Source organism: Solenopsis invicta, chromosome 5 (genome assembly GCF_016802725.1).
Source record: "Solenopsis invicta isolate M01_SB chromosome 5, UNIL_Sinv_3.0, whole genome shotgun sequence".
Classification (NCBI taxonomy): domain Eukaryota; kingdom Metazoa; phylum Arthropoda; class Insecta; order Hymenoptera; family Formicidae; genus Solenopsis; species Solenopsis invicta.
In genome coordinates this window covers 7,975,077-8,000,798 of record NC_052668.1, presented here as the reverse complement: position 1 = coordinate 8,000,798, position 25,722 = coordinate 7,975,077, and the positions used below count along the sequence as shown (strand labels likewise).

At 31.1% G+C, this 25,722-nt stretch overlaps 1 protein-coding gene and 1 long non-coding RNA gene across 3 annotated transcripts; one reads left to right on the top strand and one right to left on the bottom strand.

Moving 5' to 3' along the window:
• The first annotated feature begins 767 nt into the window (after positions 1-767).
• On the top strand, positions 768-25,451 carry LOC105202934 (rho GDP-dissociation inhibitor 1). Of its 2 annotated transcripts, XM_026139771.2 has the most exons (5): positions 768-920; positions 21,886-22,071; positions 24,088-24,312; positions 24,411-24,419; positions 24,491-25,451. In XM_026139771.2, the coding sequence occupies exons 2-5, from the start codon at positions 21,888-21,890 to the stop codon at positions 24,688-24,690; spliced, it is 618 nt and encodes a 205-aa protein (XP_025995556.1). In that variant the 5' UTR covers positions 768-920; positions 21,886-21,887; the 3' UTR covers positions 24,691-25,451. The 2 variants fall into 2 exon arrangements, with proteins under 2 accessions (XP_025995556.1, XP_025995557.1); XM_026139772.2 differs by lacking the exon at positions 24,411-24,419 and having other exon boundaries at positions 769-920.
• Positions 1,819-2,950, bottom strand: LOC113004991. Its single transcript, XR_003269323.2, has 2 exons — positions 2,749-2,950; positions 1,819-2,633 (listed from the first exon to the last, which is right to left on the bottom strand). It is a non-coding gene; the product is annotated as an uncharacterized LOC113004991 (long non-coding RNA).
• Positions 25,452-25,722: the final 271 nt, after the last annotated feature.

Genomic DNA, 25,722 nt, shown 5'->3' with positions numbered 1-25,722 from the left:
CTCAACAAGTACGCAAATTAAAGATTTACGCTTTCAAATGTAGTAAATTGGATTTCTATAAGATTTTTATATGTTACACGCTATGTAACATTGCAAATTTTGTAAAAAAATTTATTTTTATAATTTGCTCTCTCTGGTCTTTTTTCTTTTTATCATATCTTACATTCTAATTTAATTTTCTTCCTACCGTCTTTTTTTCCTTTCTTCCTTTCTTATCTTTGATTTTCGTTTTTATTTTAAACCTTTTTCTTTTTTTACTGCTATTGTAGAACAGGCATAAGGGCCTCGCACATGAAATGCATAACAAAGCATAAGCGTATCATAAAGCTCTAGACCAATGGAAATCTTATATAAATTAATATGGAGACTTTATGCTGGATGCTCATTGGTCCATCGGTCTCATGTTGTGCTTATGTTATATTAGGTGCTTTCCAGCTACGACACAAGTCGACACTGTGTAACACAGTGTCCATTAGTGTGAGTGAAACAACTAAAATTTTCTCTCTTACACTAATGGACACTGTGTTACACAGTGTCGATTTGTGTCGTAGCTGGAAAGCACCCATTATGCATTTTATGTGGGAGACCCTTTAAGGGCCTCGCACATGAAATACATAACAGAGCATAAGCGTAGCATAAGGCCTCTGAACCAATGGGAATCTTATGTACATCAATATGGCGACTTTATGCTGGATGCCTATTGGTTCATCGGTCTTATGCTGTTCTAATGTTATGTTATGCATTTCATGTGCGAAACCCTTTACACTTCCTCCTGTTATTTCTTATCTCCATAGAGTAGGTTATTCCTCTTTGTTCCTCTTCCATTACTATAAGTTCTATGGAATACGAGCGAATGCCGGTGGCACTGTTCATTACTGTCGACGAGACACCTGTCTATTCGAGTTAAGAAAGAGTTAATGGTAAGTGTTTGGCTGTATTGAATTGACGATGGGCGCGGTGCTCGAAGCGAGGCGCGAATCTCGTTTCCTGTCTTCTATCGGTGAAGCAAAGTTTCGTCACTAAAGTTCGTTTTTCGGAAAGAACACTCCTCTCTCTGGTTTTGACGAACTTAGAATCTATTAGAATCATTGCCTCAGTCTTTAATGTTTCTCAGGTCCAGTGATAGCAAATAGCACGGAAGAAAGATCGTGTGGAGATAGGAGTCGGTTTCGGACAGAGTTTTAGATTTCGGTGTTACAACTGCACAAAAATGCGCCACGATTAGTGGCACTTCTTGGTGTCAAAGATCGCATTGATATTGGGAGAATTTTCGTTTCTGCAAACATAAATCTGGCGAAAAGTTTAGAGAAAATGAGGGAGAGAGAAAAAAAAGAAGCACAAAAAAGCAAACATAACTCCAGTTAATTTTGTTTTCCCATGGATGTTTCCCCGATTCATTTCTTGTCTTGCATCTGACTGCACCTTCAAATATTTAACTGAATTTATATGTCGTTAATTAATTGGATTTAATAATTCTGGTTTTTATAATTATATCTAAATATATGTAAACACTATTTAAATCCAATTTAATACTATAAAACTGAATTTAATTATCATTTATACAACATTTTACATCACTTATAACTATGGATGTTATTAAACTTGTTTAATGGTAATATTTAAAGTCTTTGTAACAAAGTGAGTACAATGTTCTTTATTCTTTGCAACTGAACTTTTATTATTTTTTAACCTTTTTCTTTCTCTGACATTGACTATGTAATTGTACATGTGCTTTATTTCAAGTCTGGAAGATACAATGTTATGTGTCTATCACAAATACAGAGAACAGATCTTGAGTTTTACAGCAAAACAATGAGATAGTGTTGTCAGAAAGTACAAAAACTGCAAGATTTATTCAATTTGTAGATTACATCTTTTTTGTTTCTTTGCGTTTTCCGTTTCCTTTCAAGAATATATGTATTTCGTTTTAGACGTGAGAAATACATGTCATTAGAGCATAATTGAAATGAGAAAGCCATTTTTTTTTTTTTTTGAAGTTTTTCTCTGGATGGAAAAGCTAATGCCTTCCATCTACCGTTGCGACGATATAGCACAGGTTCTCTACTCCTGTTTGTGGTCCTTTTATATTATTTTGCCAATCTTCTTAATGTATATACAATTCAGTATGGTCCAATTTTTGTATTTAATTGCTAGATTTAAGTCCATTTCCTCAGTAATACCTTTCCTCCTAAGTGCGTCATCTAGCCTAGCTCTCTCATTATCGTATTTACTACACTGCCACAGTATGTGTTCCAAACTTTCACACTCGTTGCCATATTCACACTTAGCGCTCTCTATAATTTACATTGTAATGATTTGCTTTTATTTTATTGTATGTGACAAAATATCGGTCGCGATTTAAACCATCAAACCGTGGCTTCTTTTTTTCCTTAGTATAAAAATATTTAAAATATTCTTTGTCTTTGTATTGTGCGTCTTTTATTATATTCTCTCAGGTCATATTCTATGTCTTGATTTTGAAAACCCTTTTACAATCACCCAACGGGATTTCTATACTATTATCAGGAGACTCCTTCAACGCTTGTTTTGCTAAATCATCTGCATTACCCAGAATCTCTATGTGCGCTGGTATCCATATAAATATTACATTTTTATCAAGTTCCCGTTTAAGTCTGAAACATATTTTTTTAATTTCTATAATATACCTATTCTGATATACATTTAATATATTATTATTTAACGCTTTTAACACAGATTGAGAGTCCGACAATATCACAATGTTATTACATCTATTATTCTTTCCTTCTACAGGGTGATTCAAAATAACACATTGGTCCCGAAACTGGCATATTTGTAATCGAATTTAGAGACAATTTTTCCTTTTGCAAAAATTTGTCCGGAGCTTAGTTTTCAAGTTACAAGAAGAATTAATTAGTGTATGACGGGTCGGATACAAATGGTAGACAGGGGCGGCATGACTCACGGTTACACGCGGGTGTTTCCGTGAGGCGCCTCCTGCACTCAAATGACTGACAAAATACACGGACAGCACATTCATATTTAAACTTTTTCTCTCTCTCTCTCTCTCTCTCTCTCTCTCTCTCTCTCTCTGTTACTTTAATTATGCTACATTTAACTTGTCAAATTTCGATCTCTGTCATCCGGCCGTCAAATATCGGGATGATCGTGAAATCTTTAAGTAAGTTTACATTATTATAATGAATGTACGCCCGCGAATAATAAAATTTAATGCAAATTAGATTACTTAAATATTATTTGCAAGTTAAAAGTAGCACTTTTAAAACGCACAAAAAAGGAAGAAAGGAAAGAGAGAGAGACGGGGGGGGGGGCGCTTTGAACAAGTTTAGGCACGTTTACTCACGCACACGGCGATCAGCTTATTGTTTCCACAATGCGACAGTTCAATTTAAATTTATCTTTTATCCAGATCTATCCCTTGAAGTTGTTTCACATTTTACCACATTTACACTATTTACTATGGGGGTCGATCATGAAACTTTTTCCCTAAGGCGGAAACGTGAAAAGTGAAAAATTTCTCCATTAATTTCAATGGTAAAAATTTTCACTTTTCACGTTTCCGCCCTAGAGAAAAAGTTTCATGATCGACCCCCTGCACTTGATTGATAAACGCGGAACTACGCGACGAACCGATCGATTGACTTTATTTATTACTGGGTGTTTACGATAACTAATCGAATCTCGGATTGGATTGAACAATGGTACTCAACGTAGGTATAAAAAATTTCCCTAGGCTAATCGGATTGACGATCGCTGTCTCAAATGTAATCCGATTGATGACGAAAGCGTGGAGATGTAGAAGCATGCTTGAAAAGTAAGTCTCTTTATTTTTTTAAATAATAACAAAAAATCAAATATAAAATTAAAAAGAATGATTTGAATTTAGATTTATTGTAATATTTTTTGTCTAAACACTGAATTTTGTTTAAATTTCTGTTTGTAAAAATTAATTAATCTATTCTAAAGTTTGTGGTTATATCGGAAACAAATCAAAATTAATAAAACACTCATTAATTGTTCGGTACAAATTAAAGCATATAATATTTCAAGCATATAGAATTCATATAGAATTCCTGTTTATTATAAACTTAGTAAAAATAACTTTGAAATTATTTAACTACATTACAGATTAATCAATATTAACCTTTAAACACATTGAAAATTTCCCTAGATTTTCGATCGCTTACTATGTGAACACGGATTGAGAAAAAAGATTTGGGCTAAGTGGAAAAAAAGTTTGAAGTCTCCTCTATGAATTGCTACAATTGACTAACTTCATTGCTTAACTAAAATAAAATGGCACAAAAGTAAAGTTTTTTCGGGAAGGTCTCCCAGACCCACTTATGTGTTTAAGGGTTAATTTATAAGTTAAAAATCAATAATGTTTTTGAAAATGTTCTTTTTATTCTTTTCCAGATTGTAGATAAACTTCAACTCCAAGAATAAATAAAAATTACTGGAAAATGAATTTACATGAAGAGGACACTATTGAACAACATCAATTTGTGCTAACTTAAAATTTGTAAAATCTGCTATTCTTTAGTTGTTCATTAGATAATAATAATATAAAAACAGAATATACATAAATAAAATTCAAATAATTGTATGCAAACATGACTTTTATTGTATTAAAATGTACATATCTGTCATCCATAATAAAAATAAAAATTTTTTCATGATAAAATCACAAACAATAGCATGAAGATCTAGCTACGACCATTGAAGGCATTCTTGTTCAATTTGCATTGATACGGTAATGGTCAAAATATCTCTCTTTTTGTAAATTTTAACATAATCTTTGATTTACAACATAATCTTAGATTTTAACATGACATGAATCGTAATATGCAACAAATTATACTACTTTATAATAATAAAGTTTTGATCAGCAAAAACTAGAAAAAAAATAATTACTTATATGACAAGTCAGGCAGCACAGAGAATTTAAAAAGAATTTAAAAAAAATTAAAGTCTATGTCAATTCTAAGTTTATTTTGAGATTCAAAAAAAGTTTATTTTTTGAAAAGTCAGAGAAAGAATTCTTTGTATTTCCCAAAATAAATTCAGAATTGGTGACATAATTTTGAATTTTTTTAAATTTTGTGTGCTATAGTAAAATCAATTTATTAACAGCAAAAATATTTATTTATATGACTCAGATCTAATGCAGAGAAATACAAAAAAGTTTCCAAAAATTCATGTTTATGTCATCAATTCTGAGTTTATTATAAGTTTAACATATTACGATTCATGTCATGTTAAAATCCAAAGATTATGTTAAAATTTACATAAAGTTTTTATTTTTGTTATGGATGACTGATATGTATCTTTGATTACAATAAAAGTCATATATGCTTACATTTATTTGAATTTTATTTATGTATATTCTGTTTCTATATTGTTACTTTTAATAAGCAACTAACACTGACAAACAGATTTTACAAATTTTAAGTTAGCATAAATTGATATTGTTCAATAATGCCCTCTTCGTATAAATCCATTTTCCAGTAATTTTTATTTATTCATAGAATTAAAGTTTATTTACGATCTGCAAAAGAATAAAAAGGACATTTTCAAAAACATTGATTTTTAACATATAAATTAATATTGATTAATGTGTAGTTGAATTAATATTGATTAATGTAGTTGAATGATTTCAAAGTTATTTTTACTAAGTTTACCCTTACGAAAAAGAAGCACGGGCTAGAAATTGTAATCTCTGTAATTATTGTAATATTTTCCTGTGATCCTTTCGTAGTACGAAAAAACCACACAAGTTTATTGTAATATTTGTGTGTGGTTATTGTAGTATTTTTCTGTAGTTGTTGTAATATAAGATTACAATTTCCAGCCCGTGTATCTTTTGTAAGAGTAACAGGAATTTCATGTAATATGCTTGAAATATTATATGATACGCTTTAATTTATATCTAACAATTAATAATTGTTTAATTAATTTTGATTTGTTTCCGATATAACCACGAACTTTAAAATAGATTAATTAATTTTTACGAACAAAAATTTAAACAAAATCTGGTGTTTAGACAAAAAATAATGCAATAAATTTAAATTTAAATCATTCTTTTTAACTTTATCTTGGATCTTTTGTGTTATTATTTTAAAAAATAAAGAGATTTACTTTTCAAGCATGCTTCTGCGTCTCCACGCTTTCGCCATCAATCGGATTACATTTAAGACAGCGATTGTCAATCCGATTAGTCTAGGGAAATTTTCTATACCTAGGTTGAGTACCATTCAATCCGAGATCCGATTAGTTATCGTAAACATCCACTATTAATCACTACTCTGATCACTATAATCATTTGATGCGTTAAAATTACACAAAGAAACACGTGTTTACGTTACGATCACACAACACGTGTTCACTTGACGATATCAAGCAGTCGACTGGATGTTATTAGTTATGTCGTTATAAGAGTGTCGAACGGTTGGTTAAAGTTATAAGTCAAAACGCGGCAATTTAAAATGAAAATATTGATTAATACAATTTACATCAATACAATTTATTAGAAAAATGTTGCAAATGCATGTTTATCATTATTTGTTGAGAATTGTATAATCCATAAATGACTTTATCAAGAAAGGAGACTTTACCAAACGAATATACTATATTCTGATACTGATCTGATTATACTTTTATATAACATCAGAGCCGTATTCACTTCTATACCTTTTGATTTTTTATTTAAGTATGTCATGATTGAGTTAGTTTTACTGATTTTTCCTTTTATCTCATTTACTTGTTTAGGATGATTTAATGAATTATCCAGTCAGATTCCTAAAAATTTAGTCTCTTTTGAATTTGTCACTTTAGATTCTTTTATATTAATATGCATGTTATTATCTATCTGTCCACTTTTAAAGAACTTCACCAAGACTTTTTTTCAGTTCTAAATTTAGTCTTAAATCTACCAGTCTATTTCCTATTTTATTTACTGTCTGTTCTAATAAAGTTTTATTGTTTCGTCAATCAATGTCCGTAATATACACCGCGATATCATCCGCAAATTGTATTGTGCTCATTTTTGCTCCTAAATTTTTCGTTATGTTATTTGTATATAAAACATAGAATCGGGCTTAACACCGCTCCCTGAGGAAGACCTATTTGTAGGTGTCTTAACATAATTTCTCTATCATTAATAATGAACTCAGTTTCTCTATAAGCTAACTACGCGCCTATAAAGTACCTAATTCTCTTTGGGCATTCTAACTGTTGTAATTTATTAATATATTATTTTTGACATTATCGTACGCTGAAGATACATCTAAGAACGCTGATAATGTACTCGTATACTCATTGTTGTACATACTTATTCTGATACTTACGGTCAATTTATTAAGATTTTCCATATACGACCTGCCCCTTTTAAACCCGTTTTGATTTTTGGCTAGTTTCTGCATATTTTCTGCTTACCATACTAATCTATTATTGATCATTCTTTCCATTACCTTACCAACACAGGATGATAAAGCGATTGGCCTCACCTTTTCCTTGCCTTGTTTATCTGAATATCATGAATAGCACTTGATATTTCTTCCAGTCCTTTGGTATTTTGCCAGTTCTCCATACTTCATTGAATATTTCTAGTAACAAATCCAACCTCTCCGAAGGAAGGTTCTTCAAAGCATAGTACTCTATCCTGTCTCTTCCGGGAGCCGAATTTTTTATAATCATGTTCAGAGCTCTAATTAATTTTTTTTTATAAAGGGTTTTTATAAAGGGTTTGTCCAATTCTCCGTTTTCCTGCACGTCCATTTCCTCTGGTATTTTCCACTCAAAAAAGACTCGGGGGGGGGGGGGCAAGTTTGTCTATTTTTTTTATTTTTTCTTTATTTTTATATATCCATTTATTCCAGTTAATTTTCCTTTGCACGTTCTTGAATATCCTCAAGGTATTCCATACATACTTGATATTTGTGAATTTATTGAGGCGCAAAAGTTGTTGAAGTTCTCTCTTTTTTTCGATTGTTTGCGCTTGTTTCTCTTTCAATTTGAAGTAATTGTGTCTTGTTTTATCCTTTAAAAAGTTCTTCATAGCTAGTTTTTTTTGTTTGACTGCATCTTCACAATCTTGATCCTACCACCTCTTTGGTTGTCCTCTTCTGTCTTTTTTATTCATAATTACTGCCTCTTCTACGTTCTTTTTATTTTTTTTCTGAAATTTTCTTTATGCTTTCCTTTATAATTTTTATGAATAGATTGTACTTGTCTTCTGTTTTTTGGTTCCTGATAAGAATGATTTCTTCATTGCTTGTCTCGTTTATGAATTTATTTACGACCATCACACTAAACTTATGCCAGACCGTCTTTTTGTTCGAGATTCTATTTGAGATCTTTTTATATCTTTGAATAGAAGAATTGATCTCTCTTATTGGAAAGTGGTCTGACCCCCAGAATGGGGGTCTGAATCTTCAATCTCATCAGCTAATTGACTTGTACTGAAAATAAGATCAATATTTGACGGATTTTGTCTTACATCAACAAACTTTGATTGTGTCTCTTGGTTGCAGTAGATGAACTCATTATTGTTCATTACTTCAAATAAATTTTCTTCATGAACATCTGTATTGTGGCAATTCCAAACCGTATTATGAGCGTTGAAATCTCCAGCTACTATTGATTCCAATCCTTTATGGTCATATTCGAGTAGTTCTTCCCAATTTCTTTTTGTAATTCTCTCAGTAGAACGGCGATAGGCTGCTACCAAATTTATATTTATATTCAGGTTCTTTGTTCTGATACTTGTAATATCCAAATAATCTCCGGTATTCTATGCGGTTATGACATCAAATTCAATGTAGTTTTTGACAATAATGGCAGCACCTTCACTATTGCCCCTGCTTTCTTTAAAGTAAGTTTTATTATCTGAAAAATACATCTCATTAATGTTGTGGTAGTTTGTTTCAATTAAAACCAAAATGTCGTACTTTTTACTTTTTTTAATTAGTTCGGTGTTTTTATTTTTAAATCCTCTGCAGTTCCAAACTAAAATTTTTATATTTATTGTTAATATTGTTAATATTGTAGTGAAAAGTTTCAAAGAGACGTACCTTAATTTTAATTTTTTTTTCCTCCTTTTTACTTGCTCTTCTTTTTTTCCTTATTAAATGAAGAGCGAGTTTTATTCGCTCTCTTTCTTTTCTTGCCAATAGTTTCTTTTGATTTCTTTGATTCTTGATTTTTCCTTGTAGTTGCTTCATTATCTCGTTCTCTCCTCCTTCTGAATATTTGCCCTTTTAATTCATCTTTATCATTGCTGTTCATATATCTTACGTTTAATTTGCCTTTATACTTACTATTCATCATGGCGAGAGGAACATTTCTGAGATCTTGATTATTTTCTATGAGAAATAGTAACCTGGCAGTAAGATCTGTCATTAATTCCTTCGTCGCCGAGGTTCCCCTTGGGTCTGGCATCGGTCTTAATCCGATATGCGCTGGTAAAATATTTAAAGCCCCTTCTGGCTCTGCTGCACTATCTCGAGTGATAGATTTTCTTGCTGATGAAAAAGATCTATGGTTACTTCCTTGAAATGCAATGCCATACTTTTCTTTTTGGATTTCTTCTTCTTTCGTGTTGAATTGCTTCTAATAATTGTCTTTTTGTCTGATTTCCTTATTTTCCTTTCTTTCTGACGAGTGAGTTCTTCCCACGATTCTTGTAGTTGTACTCCACTTTCTTACTATCCCTTCACCATTATTTGAATTGCTCCCTATTTCTTTTTTCCTCTGCGTTGAATTATTTTCTACATTAATATGCGGGCTTTTTTTACCTATAGACGGTAATCTAGGCTAATTTTCAGGCTTTTCATATCTAGTACAATATAATGTTGACTAGAAACGTCTTTTTTTCCTTTTAGAATTCTCGCTGCTACTCCATATGAAACATTATGAGATGCTATTGTTATGTGCACGTATTTGTTATGCTCATTCTGCACTTTTTGAATGTGGATCTGTGATTTCCACCGCAATTTCTACATTTAGGAATTTTATTGCATATTCCATGTGCCTTTTCCGTGCAAATAATGCATAACTTTTCACTCTTACAGGCAGCCTTAATGTGACCATACCTGCAACATTTAACCCTTAAACACACCGATCCTGTAAAATACAGAAACACATTTTTGGGTCTGGGAGACTTTTTCAACTTTGAGCTATAATTTTGATTACAATCAATATTTTTCTACGATTTTTTTTTTTTTAACAAAAGTTCAAAATCTCAGGAGTGTGACTGCATAATCGGCATTGCCGACAAATAATTTATTGTGAAGTTATAAAAGCAAAACCATTAAGCAAAAATGAGAAATTGGTCAAAAATCCACTTTCCTTCAAAAAATCATATCTTCGCAAAAACAAACGTTTAAGGACTTTCAAATACGGCGTTTTAAAGCTAAAGAGTCACACTTTCAAAATAAAATTTGGCAAAGTCATTTCTTTTAAAAAGTATAATTATGTAACATGGAGAATATGAGGTATTTTTGGGCATCTAAAAATCCACTTTAAAAAAAATCATATTTTTGCAACAAAAAACTTTAAAGAACTTTACAATACGGTGTTTTTCGGAAAAATTCTTTTTTCTACAACATTTTATAGTATTCCAACTTTAGACAGAGTATATGCGAGTGACATCTGCAAATCGACCTGTTCGAACGTATTTTGTCCAGTTTTTTTTATGTAAAATGCTCACAAAATAGTTTCACTTACACACTATATGGGTTGCATTGACCCTAACAAAACTTTGCTGCCGTGCCGTTTGAATTCTAGTTGACCAAAAAAGTTGATCAACTATATCAATTGAAAAAGAAGATTTCAAACTTTTTTTACGTCTTGGTCCGAACCTCCTATCTCATTCCGTTTTCACATAGCAAGCGTTCAAAACTTTATATGGGGTCTCTTAGACCCACTTACATGTTTAAGGGTTAAAGCATTGCTTGACTGAGGTGATAAAGGGTCTGACCCTGAATCCAAACCGGCCGCTCCATAACTTAATTTCATGTTTCAATTTGCTTCCTTTAAGAATAATTAAGATGTTTTCAGTAGCCTCATCCATCAATTTTTTTTCTTTCTTGATCCATCTTTTTCTATACATTCTTTCAATACGAATGTTACTTGTATCGTCAAAGGCTTCTCATAATTTAGTAATGGAGTCATCCCAGTCGGTGATCACCCTACGGCATGACATACTTCTGCGGTCTGTAGCAGCGGTTAATCCTACACCGTTCTGCTCGTGACTTTTTCTATAGAATCTAAACATAAATTAACCTCTTTGTAATTATCGAATTTAACCAATGCAGAAGTGGTTAACCATATGGACGTTTTTAGGACTCACTCCTAATTTCATAACAAGTTTGAGGATTAAGAAATTCTTACCTTTTTTGTATTCTACTTATCTTTACTGAGACGAACAATGATTTTTACAGAACCACTATGCTCTTTATCGAATCTGTTGCTTTCTTCTCTATCATTACCTGAAGCCTTGTTTTGGTCTACTTGTCGTAGCATGCCTTTAATATTTTCATATTTTTCCTTTTCCCTCAAGACATTCTTGCTACTATTAGCTTTTTTCTTTCTTTAAACATCCTCTTGTAACCTCTCCGTTTCATTATTTACTGCTAGCATTTGAGTCACGACTTCCATCACTTCTTCTTCTTCCTCTGTTTTTGATTGTAAATTCTCTCCTTTACTGTTGCATGATTCTTTAATCAACTTCTTCTCTTTGACTGCGTGTTTTGTTTCTAGGTTTCTTTTATTACAAACGACTTGCCACTTATTTGTTATTCCTTCCATCGCCATAGCTGTTATTTTATCCAAATTTTTTTCCGTAGCTTTTATAACATCAGAACTTGACTTTACCTCTATTTGAGAGTTTGGATTCCTATTTTCTTTATCTATTTTTCTTTTAGTTTTCTTTATAGTTGTTGATGTTTTCTTGTGCTTTAGAATTTCATTCATATTGCAACCGCTCCCCCGTAACGGGAGAGTTAATCTTTTTGTCGGTTTTCCCGATCCTTTCACACGATATATTTACCCTCACTTGCCCGAACTCTACTCTGTCCGATCACTACTCAGTCCTATCTCGACTCTGCTCGAGCTCTTTTCGCTTACTAATAAAGTAATTACGTCAGACACTAGGTTAAGACACGTCCGATCACTACCAGGGCCTCTAGTGGCTCTCAATGAGAAAGCCAATGATATTTAAGGTTATGAGCGAATTTCCAGAATTTTTCATCTAACTGGACTTTTTACATCTTGTAAAATTTGTTCTTTTGAACTTTTTGCACTATTAATTTCAAGTTTATATTAAGTTAATTTTAACAATTTTTTTCTCAGTAAAGAATAAAAAGAAAGATGAAACATACGAAAAGTCTAGCTTTAAAAAATAAATCTAAACCTCATATCTACACACTGAAGATTGAGAATTGTAAATTGATTATTAGAATGTGACTAATCAGATAATTTTTTAATTTTAATTTGTTATGTTCTGATTGGTGTAATTTTAATCTCCAATACACAATCCTCAATCTTTAATGCATAAATAAAGGCATGATGCTGAAGCTAGCGGCCACTTCCAGCGGCCAGATCCGAAAAGCCAGGGGCGAATAGCGGTGCGGCGAGGTCCCAGACAATAAATTGCTTTTTAAGATGTGTTTTTATAGAAAATTCAAAGAGAATAATACATGCAATGTAAGTTGGGACATAAGGAAACCGAAACATATTGAATTTTCCAGTATCGCTTACTCATTGTTTATTAAAAAATTATTACTAACAATTAACGGATACATCGTATACAAGTCACACGCATGGTAATAGAGCTTCAGAAAAAATTTTCAAATGTAGGATGGGACATAAGAACAGAAACAGTTGAATTTTTCAGTATCGCGCACTTATTGTTGATTAATGTAGTAAATTATTATTAACAATTAGCGGCCACATCGTGTAGAAGTTACACGCATGGTGGTAGAGATTCTGAAAAAATTCTAAAATGTAGGGTGGGACATGAGAAAATCGAAACAATTTGAATTTTTTAGTATCGCGCACTCATTGTTGATTAATAAATTATTATTAACCCTTAAACACGTCTGAGTGGGTCTGAGAAACCCCATATGAAGTTTTGAACGCTTGCTATGTGATGACTGAATGAGATAGGAGGTTCGAACCAAGATGTAAAAAAAGTTTGAAATCTCTTTCGATTGATATGGTTGATCAACTTTTTGGGTCAACTAGAATTTGAAGGGCACGGCAGCAAAGTTTTGTTACGGTCAATGCGACCCATATAGTGTGTAAGCGAAACTTTTTTTGTATTTTACACAAAAAGCTGGACAAAATACGTTCGAACAGGACGGTTTGTGGATGTTACTCGCATATACTCTGTCTAAAGTTGAAATACTATAAAATGCTGTAGAAAAGGGAGTTTTTTTGAAATATATCATGAAACACGTCAATTTTCAATTTTAGACATGATTTAATCAAAAATACCTCATATTTGCCTCGTTACATAAGTACATTTGTTAATAGAAATGACAATGATATAATTTTTTTTTGAAAGTATGATGAATCATTAGTTTTAAAACGCCGTATTGTAAAGTTCTTCAAAGTTTTTTGTTGCAAAGATATGATTTTTTTTTTAAGTGGATTTTTAGATGCCCAAAAATACCTCATATTCTCTATGTTACATAATTATACTTTTTAAAAGGAATGACTGCCAAATTTTATTTTGAAAGTGACTCTTTAGCTTTAAAACGCCGTATTTGAAAGTCCTTAAATGTTTTTTGTTGCGAAGATATGATTTTTTGAAGGAAAAGTGGATTTTTGACCAATTTCTCAATTTTGCTTAATGGTTTTGCTTTTATAACTTCACAATAAATTATTTTTTTGCCAATGCCGATTGTGCAGTCACTGAGATTTTGAACTTTCGTTTAAAACAAAAATTGTAAAAAAATATTGATTGTAATCAGGGTTATAGCTTCTCAAAGTTGAAAAAGTCCCCCAGACCCAAAAATGTGTTTCCGTATTTTACAGGATCGGTGTGTTTAAGGGTTAACAATTAGCGGCCACAACATGTAGAAGTCACACGCGTGGTGGTAGAGATTCTGAAAAAATTCTAAAATGTAGGGTGGGACATGAAAAAACCGAAAGAATTTGAATTTTTTTAGTGTCGCACATTCATTGTTCATTAAAAAATTATTATTAACAATTAGCGGCCAGATCGTGTAGAAGTCATACGCATGGTGGTAGAGGTTCAGAAAACATTTTAAAATGTAGGGTGGGACATGAGAAAACCGATACCGTTTGAATTTTTCAGTATTGCGCATTCATTGTTTAGTAAAAAATTATTATTAACAATTAGCGGTCAGATGGTGTAGAAGTCACACGCATGGTGGTAAAGGTTCAGAAAAAAATTCTAAACTGTAGGGTGGGATGTGAGGAAATAGAAAACATTGTATTTTGTAGTATCGCGCACTCATTGTTTATTTAAAAATTATTAACAATTAGCGGTCACATCGTGTAGAAGTCACAAGCATGGTGGTAGAGATTTTGAAAAAATTCTAAAATGTAGGGTGGGCCATGAGAAAACCGAAACAATTTGAATTTTTCAGTATTGCGCACTCATTGTTGATTACTAAATTATTATTAATAATTAGCGGCCACATCGTGTAGAAGTCACACGCATAGTGGTAGAGATTTTGAAAAAATTCTAAAATGTAGGCTGGGACATGAGAAAACCGAAACAATTTGAATTTTTTAGTATTGTGCATTTATTGTTTATTAAAAAATTATTATTAACAATTAGCGGCCAGATGATGTAGAAGTCACACGCATGGTGGTAAAGGTTCAGAAAAAAGTTTCTGTCCTAACTTACATTGCATGTATTATTTTCATTGAATTTTCTGTAGAAACACGTCTTAAAAAGCAATTTTTTGTCTGGGGCTCCGCCGCCCTGTTTTCCCCCCTGGCTTTTCGTATCTGGGAGTCGATCATATAACATTTTCCCTAGGTGGAAACATGAAAAGTGAAAAGTTTCACGTGAACTGCACGATCATGTACGATTCCACGGGATCATGTATGTAACTCACTCATGAGCGGAAATATGAACTTTTTCGCCATCAACCGTGATGACGAAAAGGTGAAAATTTAGGGAATTAAAAGAAAGGTGTATCTTGTGAAATAGAATATTAATCAATCATGTAAGTGTTTATAACTTATAAATTTGAAAAATACATGTGTGTGCGGAGAATTCAGTTTTGAGGAAGGTCCCTATTCTAAATTATTCATTTTTTAATTAAATATAGTAAAATTTAATGACTAATAAATTTAATTTACTTTAAAATTTGCATAAATAAAAAACTAAATTAAAGCTAATTTTGAAAAACAATGTTTGTATTAAATCACAATGTAATTTTTAGAATTAGATTACTACATAATAAAATAGTTGTTATAATATATGGATCGTCAAAAATAAATGAAAAAAATATTTTATATTTGTAAATTAAGTTTATGCAATATAAAAAATATTGTTATTTATGAATATATTTTTTTACAATTTCTTTTTTTATATAATTAAATTTTTACATTAAAAGTTATACTATAAAAGCAGGTAGAAACCTTTTTCACGAGCGTTTGATAGTTGCGATGACAGAGTCTTTAAAAGTGAATTTTGGAACGCAAACTAATAAACTTCCGCGCATTATCCATACATAACCGCTGTACGTGAAAAGAGTCACGTGAACTCTCTATGAGTGAAAAATGAAAAAATGAAAAGTAAAACGTGAAAAGTTCTACGTGAAATTACATGATTGACCCCCTCCGCTGGAAGTGGCCGTTAGTTTCAGCGTCATAATAAAGGCTTTAGGTTTGTTTTTTGTAATTCTTATTCTATCTGTTTCTTTCTTCTCCAGTGAGAAAATGTTATTAACTTGACTAAATTTAATGAAAGAGAAAAAAAACTAAATTTTTAACTTGTATTTGAGTTAAATATCTAAATATTTAAACATAATTAGAAGAAATTCAATAAAATTGAAAAATTTAATTGACAATTTTTTTTTTCAATGTTAACATCTATAAACGTATCTAATTAAACTTATTTTGTTTTGGCGTACAACATCCAGCAAGGTTCTTAAGCTCGTTTTCCTATTTTAAATTGTTATTTACAAGAGCCCTAACCTTTTGTATTTGTTTTAATTTTTAAACTTATTTTATTTTAATCTTCAAAAATGACAGTGCAAGGAACAAATTTTTTTTTTCCTTTTTTCTCTCTTCTTTCTAATTATATTTTCTAGTTATTTTATTGCAATTACATGAAAGGTATAAAACAATATAGCTACAAGAAATAGAAATATTATCGTGCTCTGCGAGCGTGCATTTGTCGGTGCAATTGGTGAAAGAAAAAAAGTGGTAATATGGCTATTTATAAAAATAATTTTAAAAAATTAGTTTAGTTTAAAAGAAACAGTACCTCGTTACAAAATAATATATTTTTACAACACAATGATAATAAGGAAGCCTCCTTCGGTCGCAGCTCGATCTTAGTACCTATTTATTTGTGTGATTTTATATACTTTTTCGGTGATAAGACGTCGGGACCTGAGATTCCGGAGGTGCCAGGTTCGAACCTTGGGTGGGGTATTATTTTTCGCAATGAGTTTTTCAGGGGGAAATGGGTATAGAGATGCAAATCAGCATCAATTATTATATTTAATTAATTAATTTAATAAAAATTATGATATTACTAATTCTTATTTGATATGCTGTGTTACGACCGGAAAAAATTTGGCGCACATTCTGGTTGAATTTGGAGAAGCATATAAAATCATATGAGTAAATATAGGCACTAAGATCTAGCTGCGACCGAAGAAGGTTTTCTTATTATCATTGTGTTGTTACATTATTGATCCAAAAAACATATCTGTAATATATTTTTAATTTTCCATTATTTAGAATTTTCCTGATTTAGAATTTTTCTGTGTTCACAAGCTTTAGAATACCATTAAAAATTTCATTAAAAATATTTTATCCCTGTTTAACATTAAACAGCAAGCATAAAATGATGTTTCTAATGTTTCTAAACACCGATCTTTAGAATGACAATCGATTTATTGAAGAAATATTTTGATATAAAAATTTTGCTTAAAAAACAATATTAACAAAATTCTACGTTACTGTTTTAACTTTATATAACTCGAAATATATACGGCCGAATAAAAAGTTAAATAAAAAAAATACTTGAGTGTATGTACCTTCTTGTGATAATACACTCAAGTTTAAGAATATTGAGAAAGTGTATGTAAGTAAAGGTTAAGGCTCCTGACTCCTCAGCCGAGAACTCCGCGTTGACGGTAGCGACATTCCGTCGCGGACAAAATTAGAACTAATAGAGTGAAACGTGACAGATTGACGATGAGATGTTGTCGTGCATGTCATTTTGTTATTATGTGTTTCATTGTGAAAATATGATTTGTTTCAAAATATGACTGAAATCTGATTTATCAAATTCGTAAAAATGGACCGCGAGTAAAGTTTCTTTGAATTTTATACATAAAAGTACATTTTTCACTCCTTTCAATAGCTATCCATGTATTTTTCTGTCTAAATAGGCGTCACTTTACGTGCTTTTTATGACTATTTACTTACTGTTAGGCGAAAAAAGGATAGTTGTAACCAATATTTAGAAGTGTTTTAAAGCCATCCGATTAGTCTGTTTTATCCAAATTGGCTTTATTTAGAAATGGCACATTGGACAAAATTACGTGACCGTGTATTTTTCAATAGCTTCACTTTACATGCTTTTTACGACTATTTACGACTATTTACTGATTGTTAGGAGGAAAAAGGATAGTCGTGACCGATATTTAGAAGTGTTTTAAAGCCATCTGATTAGTCTATTTTGTCCAAATTGACTTTATTTACAAATGGCACGTCGGACAAAATTACGTGTCATTTAACGCAATTTCTCGTTTCTGACATCACGACTTCAATATGGCCGCGGCGAGTACTCAGGAGTCTTAAAAGAGTACCTTTTAACCTTTAAGGTACTCTAAACTAAAAAAGTTTAGAAGTACTTAAAAGTACAAATGCTTTATAACAATTGTCAGTCATTATGTATTGGCATATTAGCATCACTAAAAAACGGCGGGCTATTAAGCGAATAACTCCATAAGCAATTGTTAGAATACGTCACCTAATAACGGAAATAATAGGGGTAGCCATATTGTCGACAGTAGTCATAATATCCTCTTCTCTATTATTGTATATTGTTTAAAATTTATATTTAAGCCTTTAGATTAGATTAGTAAAGTTAAAAAATTAATATGTAACGTACTTCTCAAAATTATGTAGAGAGTACATATCTGTACAAATTTCTACTTGTAAAATTGAAATATAGCTTTTATAAAAACACAGCGAACATTAATGACCAGTAATTATCCTACAATGTCTAATTGATTATAACAGTTCCTTACAGTCTAGTATTTCACATAATTTTATATTCCATTGATATTGCTTACATTAAATGTAATTTTAAGTTTTAAAATATTTTATGTAATTTTATGTTCTGGTATATTTCGTAATATACAGGGTGATTCAGAATAACCTTATGTCCTTGAAGAGACATATTCCTGAGGTTATTCTGAAACAACTTTTTATTTGGCAAAAATTTGTCCAAAACTTAGTTTTTAAATTATAAAAAGAAATAGTTATCCACTAACCGGGCGCATATAGCGGTGAGACAGGGCCGGTACAATTCACTGTTTGTTATGGGCGATTACGAGAGGCGATCGCAATGATCAGCTGACAGCTCGAACACTGCTTTCCCTCCCTTTCGCCCTCCTCTCTCTCTCTTTCTCTCTCTCTCTCTCTCTCTCTCGCTCTCTCTCTCTCCCACTCTCTCAAAACCTCTAACCCATTTTCATTATCATTTTTTTCTTATTTATTTATCAATTCATGCACTGACACTAAAATAACCCAAGGAGAACAGAAAAGGCAAAAAGGTATCAAAATGACGTCAAAATATGATCAAAATTAGTTCGTCACTATGACATCAAATTGCATAAATTTTTGATACCTTTTTTACGTCAAAATTATGTCATCGTGACAATTTTCACGTTCTTTTGATTGTATACGAAAATATTGGCATAACGGAGACGTCAAAAAATTTATTTTATGTGTCATGTTTCGTTGTTTATGATATATCAGTTTATTATCTGTAGTAACAAATAACATTTTTATAAGAATGCAATTACAGATAGGTTACAGAGATATAATGTAGGTTAGCTTTTCTATTCAGTAATTTCTATGCAGTAATTTAATATGACTTCAACTTGGAAAATAAGCAGAGGAAAATGATATTAATAGAAAAATGAATTAAGAACACAAAATGTATAATTTTAAATCGAATTAATCGAAACAAAAGAATTTATAATAAAGTATAATTATATAAAACGTGGAAATGTGGGAACTTTAAAAGAAAAAGCTAAATAAAAAATGTAAGGATAACCTAAATTATCTCATTTACGTTGACCAGAAGTATTCAACCAACGCTTCACAGCTTCTTCAGGAGTCCTCAATAATAAACTGATATATCATAAACAACGAAACATGACATAAAAAATAAATTATTTGACATCTCCGTTATGCCAATATTTTCGTATACAATCAAAAGAACGTGAAAATTATGTCACGATGACATAATTTTGACGTCAAAAAGGTATCAAAAATTTATGCAATTTGATGTCATAGTGACGAACTAAAATTTGATCATATTTTGACGTTATTTTGATATCTTTTTGCCTTTTCTCCTTGGGAATGCTAGAATTAAAAACAATATTTAATTATTTGACGTCTTTTAATAATTTTGTACGAGTAAAAAAATATTCTTTTTAAGTCAAAAATAGCATATTTAAAATGCGTGATTAAAAAATTAAAATGCAGAGTGAAAGAGAAAGAGAGAGAGAGAGAGAGGGACGAGTTCAATTAAATTTGAACGTGTATACTCACTTATCATCTTGTACAGCAATCAGCTTTATTTTCACAAAGACAGAATATCCATATTAAACTTAAGATTTTCTTGTTTTCTTCTTAAATCACATCACTTGTCACATTCACTGTAATCATTTTTTTTTTTTATTGAAAATTATTAACGCATCACTTTATACAAATCACTATCGTCAATCACTATTAGTCACTACTAATCACGCGTGAGAATTACTCAAAAAAAGGAACACGTGTTTACACAACGAACACACGACACGTGTTTACAACAGAGGTTAGGTTATATCTTCTTTTCTTTACGAGCGAGCAGTCGATTCGTTTTATTGTTTGTGGTATCACTGTGTAATTAACGTTCTAAAAGTCAGACGGCAATAATTAAAAATTAAAAATACTGTTGCGCTTGTGACCATGAACTCACGGTCATCCCGGACGAGCCAAACGTTGCACTCGCGGCACGTTTACGGCTCACGTTTCTTGAGCGACTGTCTCTTATCTCATATCAAACTCAGTCTTTCATGCGTCAAAAACCGGAATGACCTTGAAATCTTTGAGATCACGGTCACATGCACGTGTTTCATTTTTTGAGTAATTCTCACGCGTGATTAATAGTGACTAATAGTAATTGACGATAGTGATTTGTATAAAGTAATGCATTAGTATTTTTTGATCAAAAAAATGATTGCAGTGTATGCGACAAATGATGTGATTTAAGAAGAAAAGAGAAAAATCTCGAGTTTAATATGGATATTTTGTCTTCGTGAAGATAAAGGCTGATTGCTGTGTAGAATGATAGGTGAGTATACACGTTCAAATTTGATCGAACTTGTCTCTCTCTCTCTCTCTCTTTCTCTTTCACTCTGCATTTTTATTTTTTAATCACGCATTTTAAATATGCTATTTTTGACTAAAAAAAAAATATTTTTTACACAGAATTATTAAAAGCACAACGTCAAATAATTAAATATTGTTTTTAATTCTAGCATTATTTCAGTGTTAGTGTATGAATTGATAAATAAATAAGAAAAGAATGAGAATGGGATAGAGGCTTTGAAAGAGCGGGAGAGAGAAAGAGAGAGGGGCGGGGGAGGGAGGGAAAGTAGTGTTTTAGCTGTCAGCTTATCACTGCAATTGCCCGTATCGAACGGTGAGTTGCGCCGGCCTTGCCTCACTGCTATACGCGCCCGGTTATTGGATAACTATTTCTTTTTATTATTTAAAAACTACGCTTTGGACAAATTTTTGCCAAAAGAAAAGTTGTTTCAGAATAACCTCAGGAATATGTCTTCAAGGACATAAGGTTATTCTGAATCACCCTGTATATGATTTTATTAACAAAAAAATAAACATTTTATTTATCTATTCAACAAATGTTAATATTTTAAAATATATCTAAGTATGTATAATAATGTAAAACGGATATGTACTAACATTAATATTACATGGAATTTAATGATTTGATCTAATGCACTAATAAAAAACTCATTTTTTAATGTTGTGTCTCGATTTTCTGAAGTCAATATCCCGAAATTGACTTATTAAGAGTTGGTTACCCTAGTCTCGTCCTAAGTGTGGAAGATGTAGGCGAAAGACCTCCCGCTGGTTTCTGTCGTTACATACGGTTGCCCGATCTCTCAACTTTCTAAAAATATTTCGCCGATACATGGTATGCGCGCGCTTTTCCGCCTCGTTATTTGTTGTGTGATCATTGAGACGGAACCATTGTCGAATTTCCAAATTCCAAGTTTTCACTAACAGTTTATTATATCGCGCGATAATAAACAATTAACTCATCCTTTTTTTTCTTTATTAATCTTTTTTTCTTTATTAATCTTTTTTTCTTTCTCAACACAAATTTTTTTTTTTGTTCTGCTTTGAACGTAGCCATGTCTGACCCTACGAGTGATCATGTAGATGTATTGGACGAGGAGCCGGACGTGGAGTCCAGCTATAAACCTCCACCGGAAAAGTCCATTGAGCAAATCCTGGAGGCAGACAAGGAAGACGAAAGTCTGCGCAAATATAAGGAGACGCTTCTAGGAGAAGCGAAGTCTGGCGGTATCATAGTAGGTGGGCAAATGCAGGATATTAAAAGCATTCACTATTTATATATTTGGTGACCATATTTTTTGAGAAAATAAACAAGATATCTGAAAATTTTAAGGCTTTTTTTCTAGATGTTTTCAAATCCATAAATTCCATTTTATGGTTGTTAGAAATTGATATATTTCGAAATTTTTTTGTTTAGTATATCAAAACAAGATACTGCGCAATTTTCTGATAATTTTAAACTGGTTCGAATGTGTTGGAACAAATCCTTGATTTAAATTGGGATCAGGTTTGAGATAATAAAAAATGAAAACAAATTTATTTTGAACAATTTTAATTAAATATATAATTATATAGGTAAATAATCTATATGTATTTATAATTTATACATTTTTAACAAATGTATATATATATATTTTTTTTTTTTTTTAACAAAAATGAGTCTTTTAAATGTATTTCTGAGAAAAATGTATTTGCTTTAAAAGATTATGATTATTGTTTAATCCTTAAACACATAAATCCCCTAAAATACGTAAATACATTTTGATTTGGGAGACTTTCAACTTTGAGAAGCTATAACTTTGGTTCTAATCAATATTTTTCAACTTATTTTTTCCAAATAAAAGTTTAGAATCTCAGAAATGTGACTACAATCGACATTGCCGATAAATGATTTATTTTGAAATTATAAAAGAGAAACCATTAAAAATTAAATCGTCAAATCGAAAAATTCGTCAAAAATCCACTTTTTCTTTAAAAAAAAAGTATATCTTTGCAACAAAAAACTTTTAAGGATTTTACAATACGGAGTTTTAAAGCTAAAGAGTTATACTTAAAAAAAATTGTCATTGTCTTTTCTATTAAAAAGTATAATTATATAACAAGGCGTATGAGGTATTTTTTATTAACTCAAGATATTTAAAATTGAAAATTGATGTGTTTCATGATATATTTCGAACTCTGCGCAAAAGCTACCTTTTTTACAGCACTATATAGTATTTTAACTTTAGACGGAGTATATGCTCGTAACTAATGCGAACGGACCTGTTGGAAAGTGTTCTATCCAGGTTTTTTATATAAGATTAATCACAAAAAATTTCACTCATACATAATGGTAGTTCTACAAACCCCAACAAAACTTTACTGCCGTACCGTTCGAATTCTAGTTAACCAAAAAAGTTGATCAACCATATCAATCGAAAGAGATTTCAAACTTTTTTAAACCTCTGGTTTGAACCTCCTGTCTCATTCGGTCTTCACACAGCAAGTGTTCAAAACTTCATATGGGGTTTCTGACTCATTTGTGTATTTAAGGGTTAAAAAGTTATAAAATTTGAAACAGTTTATTTTATAATTGTATTTTGTATAATTATAGGTTTTAAGAGTGTCAACTTTATGTTGAGTTTTTTTCATTACTCCAAATATTATTTATTATTGAGAACATTCTTTTAGTAGGAGCATTTGAGTTTGAAAGACAATCAAAGTTCTACAATTAAAATTGTTTTTATAAAAATTTATCAGTAGATCTTAAACATTAGACGCTAATTTAAAAAAATTTCCATTAAAATAAAAGACAAAATTGAGTCTGGGAAAATAAACAAATCTAAAGGACAGCTATCTGAAATAGAGGACACTGCCCTTTAAATAAAAAATGTATGGTTACTATATTTATTTAGTAAATAGTTTACATCGAGTTAACAGACCTTAGTAAATGTAGGTCAAAGTTGTTTCTGAGAATAAACAATTTTGTATTATTATATCATTGTTTGATTCATTGTTTTCCTGTATGATAATTGAATTTGATGTTTAAGAATAGTGGATGATTGTTATGTGCAATTTGTACATTTTATTTATAAATATATACAAAGTTATTTTTTATAATAATAAAGAAAATTTTTTCTTTCTTTTTTTATCATTGACAAATAATCTTAATGCAATTCTATTTAAAATGTAGGAAAAGAAAACAATCTCTGTGATATACAGCAGGAACTGAAGTAACACAAACATTTTTTCTAAATAAGTTTATAATTTTTGTAGAGCCTAATGATCCTAGAAAGGTAATAGTAAAGAAATTGGCACTATGCGTTACCGATCGACCAGACATGGAACTGGACCTGACCGGCGATTTGTCGCAATTGAAGAAACAGACGTTTGTCATAAAAGAGGGTGTGAGCTACAGAATCAGAATCGATTTTATTGTACAACGTGAGATCGTGCATGGATTAAAATACATTCAAAAGACTTATCGCCTTGGTGTACCTGGTAAAGTTTTTATTTGCCATTTCATATTTACAATATCATTTTCAATTGATTATAATAAACTCGATTTCTTGTGTGTTAATGCTTCTAATGTAAATTAGGAGTGACGGGTAAATGAAATATACAAATAATTTGGTCTTGTAGCGTATAATAGAATTCTCTACCTATTCTTTTGTTACAGTTGACAAAATGATGCATATGGTAGGCTCGTATCCTCCTAAAACGGAGATTCAATCTTATATCACTCCAGCTGAGGACGCGCCAGCCGGTGTTGTTGCGCGGGGCTCCTACAGCGTCAGCTCTCTCTTCACAGACGATGACAAGCACGAACATCTCAAGTGGGAATGGGCATTCGAGATCAAGAAAGATTGGAAAGACTAAGTCATCTTTTATTTCGCGGAAGAAACCGGAGAAATAATTTACAACTTCTAGCCTTACTACATTTTACGAATAATAATTAAGGACGTAAAATGCCAAAACATAGACTTGGATGGATGATTTTTAATGCTTTAGTGGTGGTCGACGTTGCCATAAGAATTACTTATTTACTTATTTTAAGTAATGAAAGAAGAGAATATTATTGGTATTTATTAAGTTTTTTTCATAATTGATTAGAGAAATTGTATTCGGAAATTACGAAGTGTATACACACACATACACAACATATATACACTATTATTAGAAGATTTATGACCCAGGATCTATGTTACCATTTTAAAAAATAATATTGCTTAAAACAGTTGGGTTTTATTTATTAGATTTTGATACCATTAAATATTGTTATCCACACTTCAACAAAAACACAAAACTTTATTGTTTTTGGCAATATATTCAGAAGATATTTACATTTAGTCTAAACGAGAGCATTTAGTTTTAACTTTGCAAATTGTGGAAAAACAAAGAAGTAGAAAAATCATATTTATTTCATTGTAAGATCATACTTTTTTTTATTTGACATTTAAATTTTATTTAAAAAAATAATATAAAGTGGCGTCGCTCTTCAAGTTTTAAATTATTTTTTAAGGCTCTTGATGACTACTTATCGCAGCCATATTAAAGTCGTGACGTCATAAGTGAGAAATCACATGTAAAAGTTTCCGCAATAACTTTTGTAAATAAATAAAATTTGGATAAAACAATAACGAGATCGCTTTAAAATACTTCTAAAAGTGAGCCTTGACTATCCTTTTTCCGCCTAATAAACGGTAAATAGTCGTAAAAAATACATAAAATGGAACCTATTGAGACAAGAAAACACGAACAGCTGTTCAAAGGAGTGAAAAATTGGCTTTTATGTATAAAATTTACAGAAACTTCGCTTGCGGCCCATTTTTATAAATTGGTAAATACAAGACAAGTTACATTTTCACAATAAAACGCAACGAAATGGTATGTAAGACAAAATTTCATAGT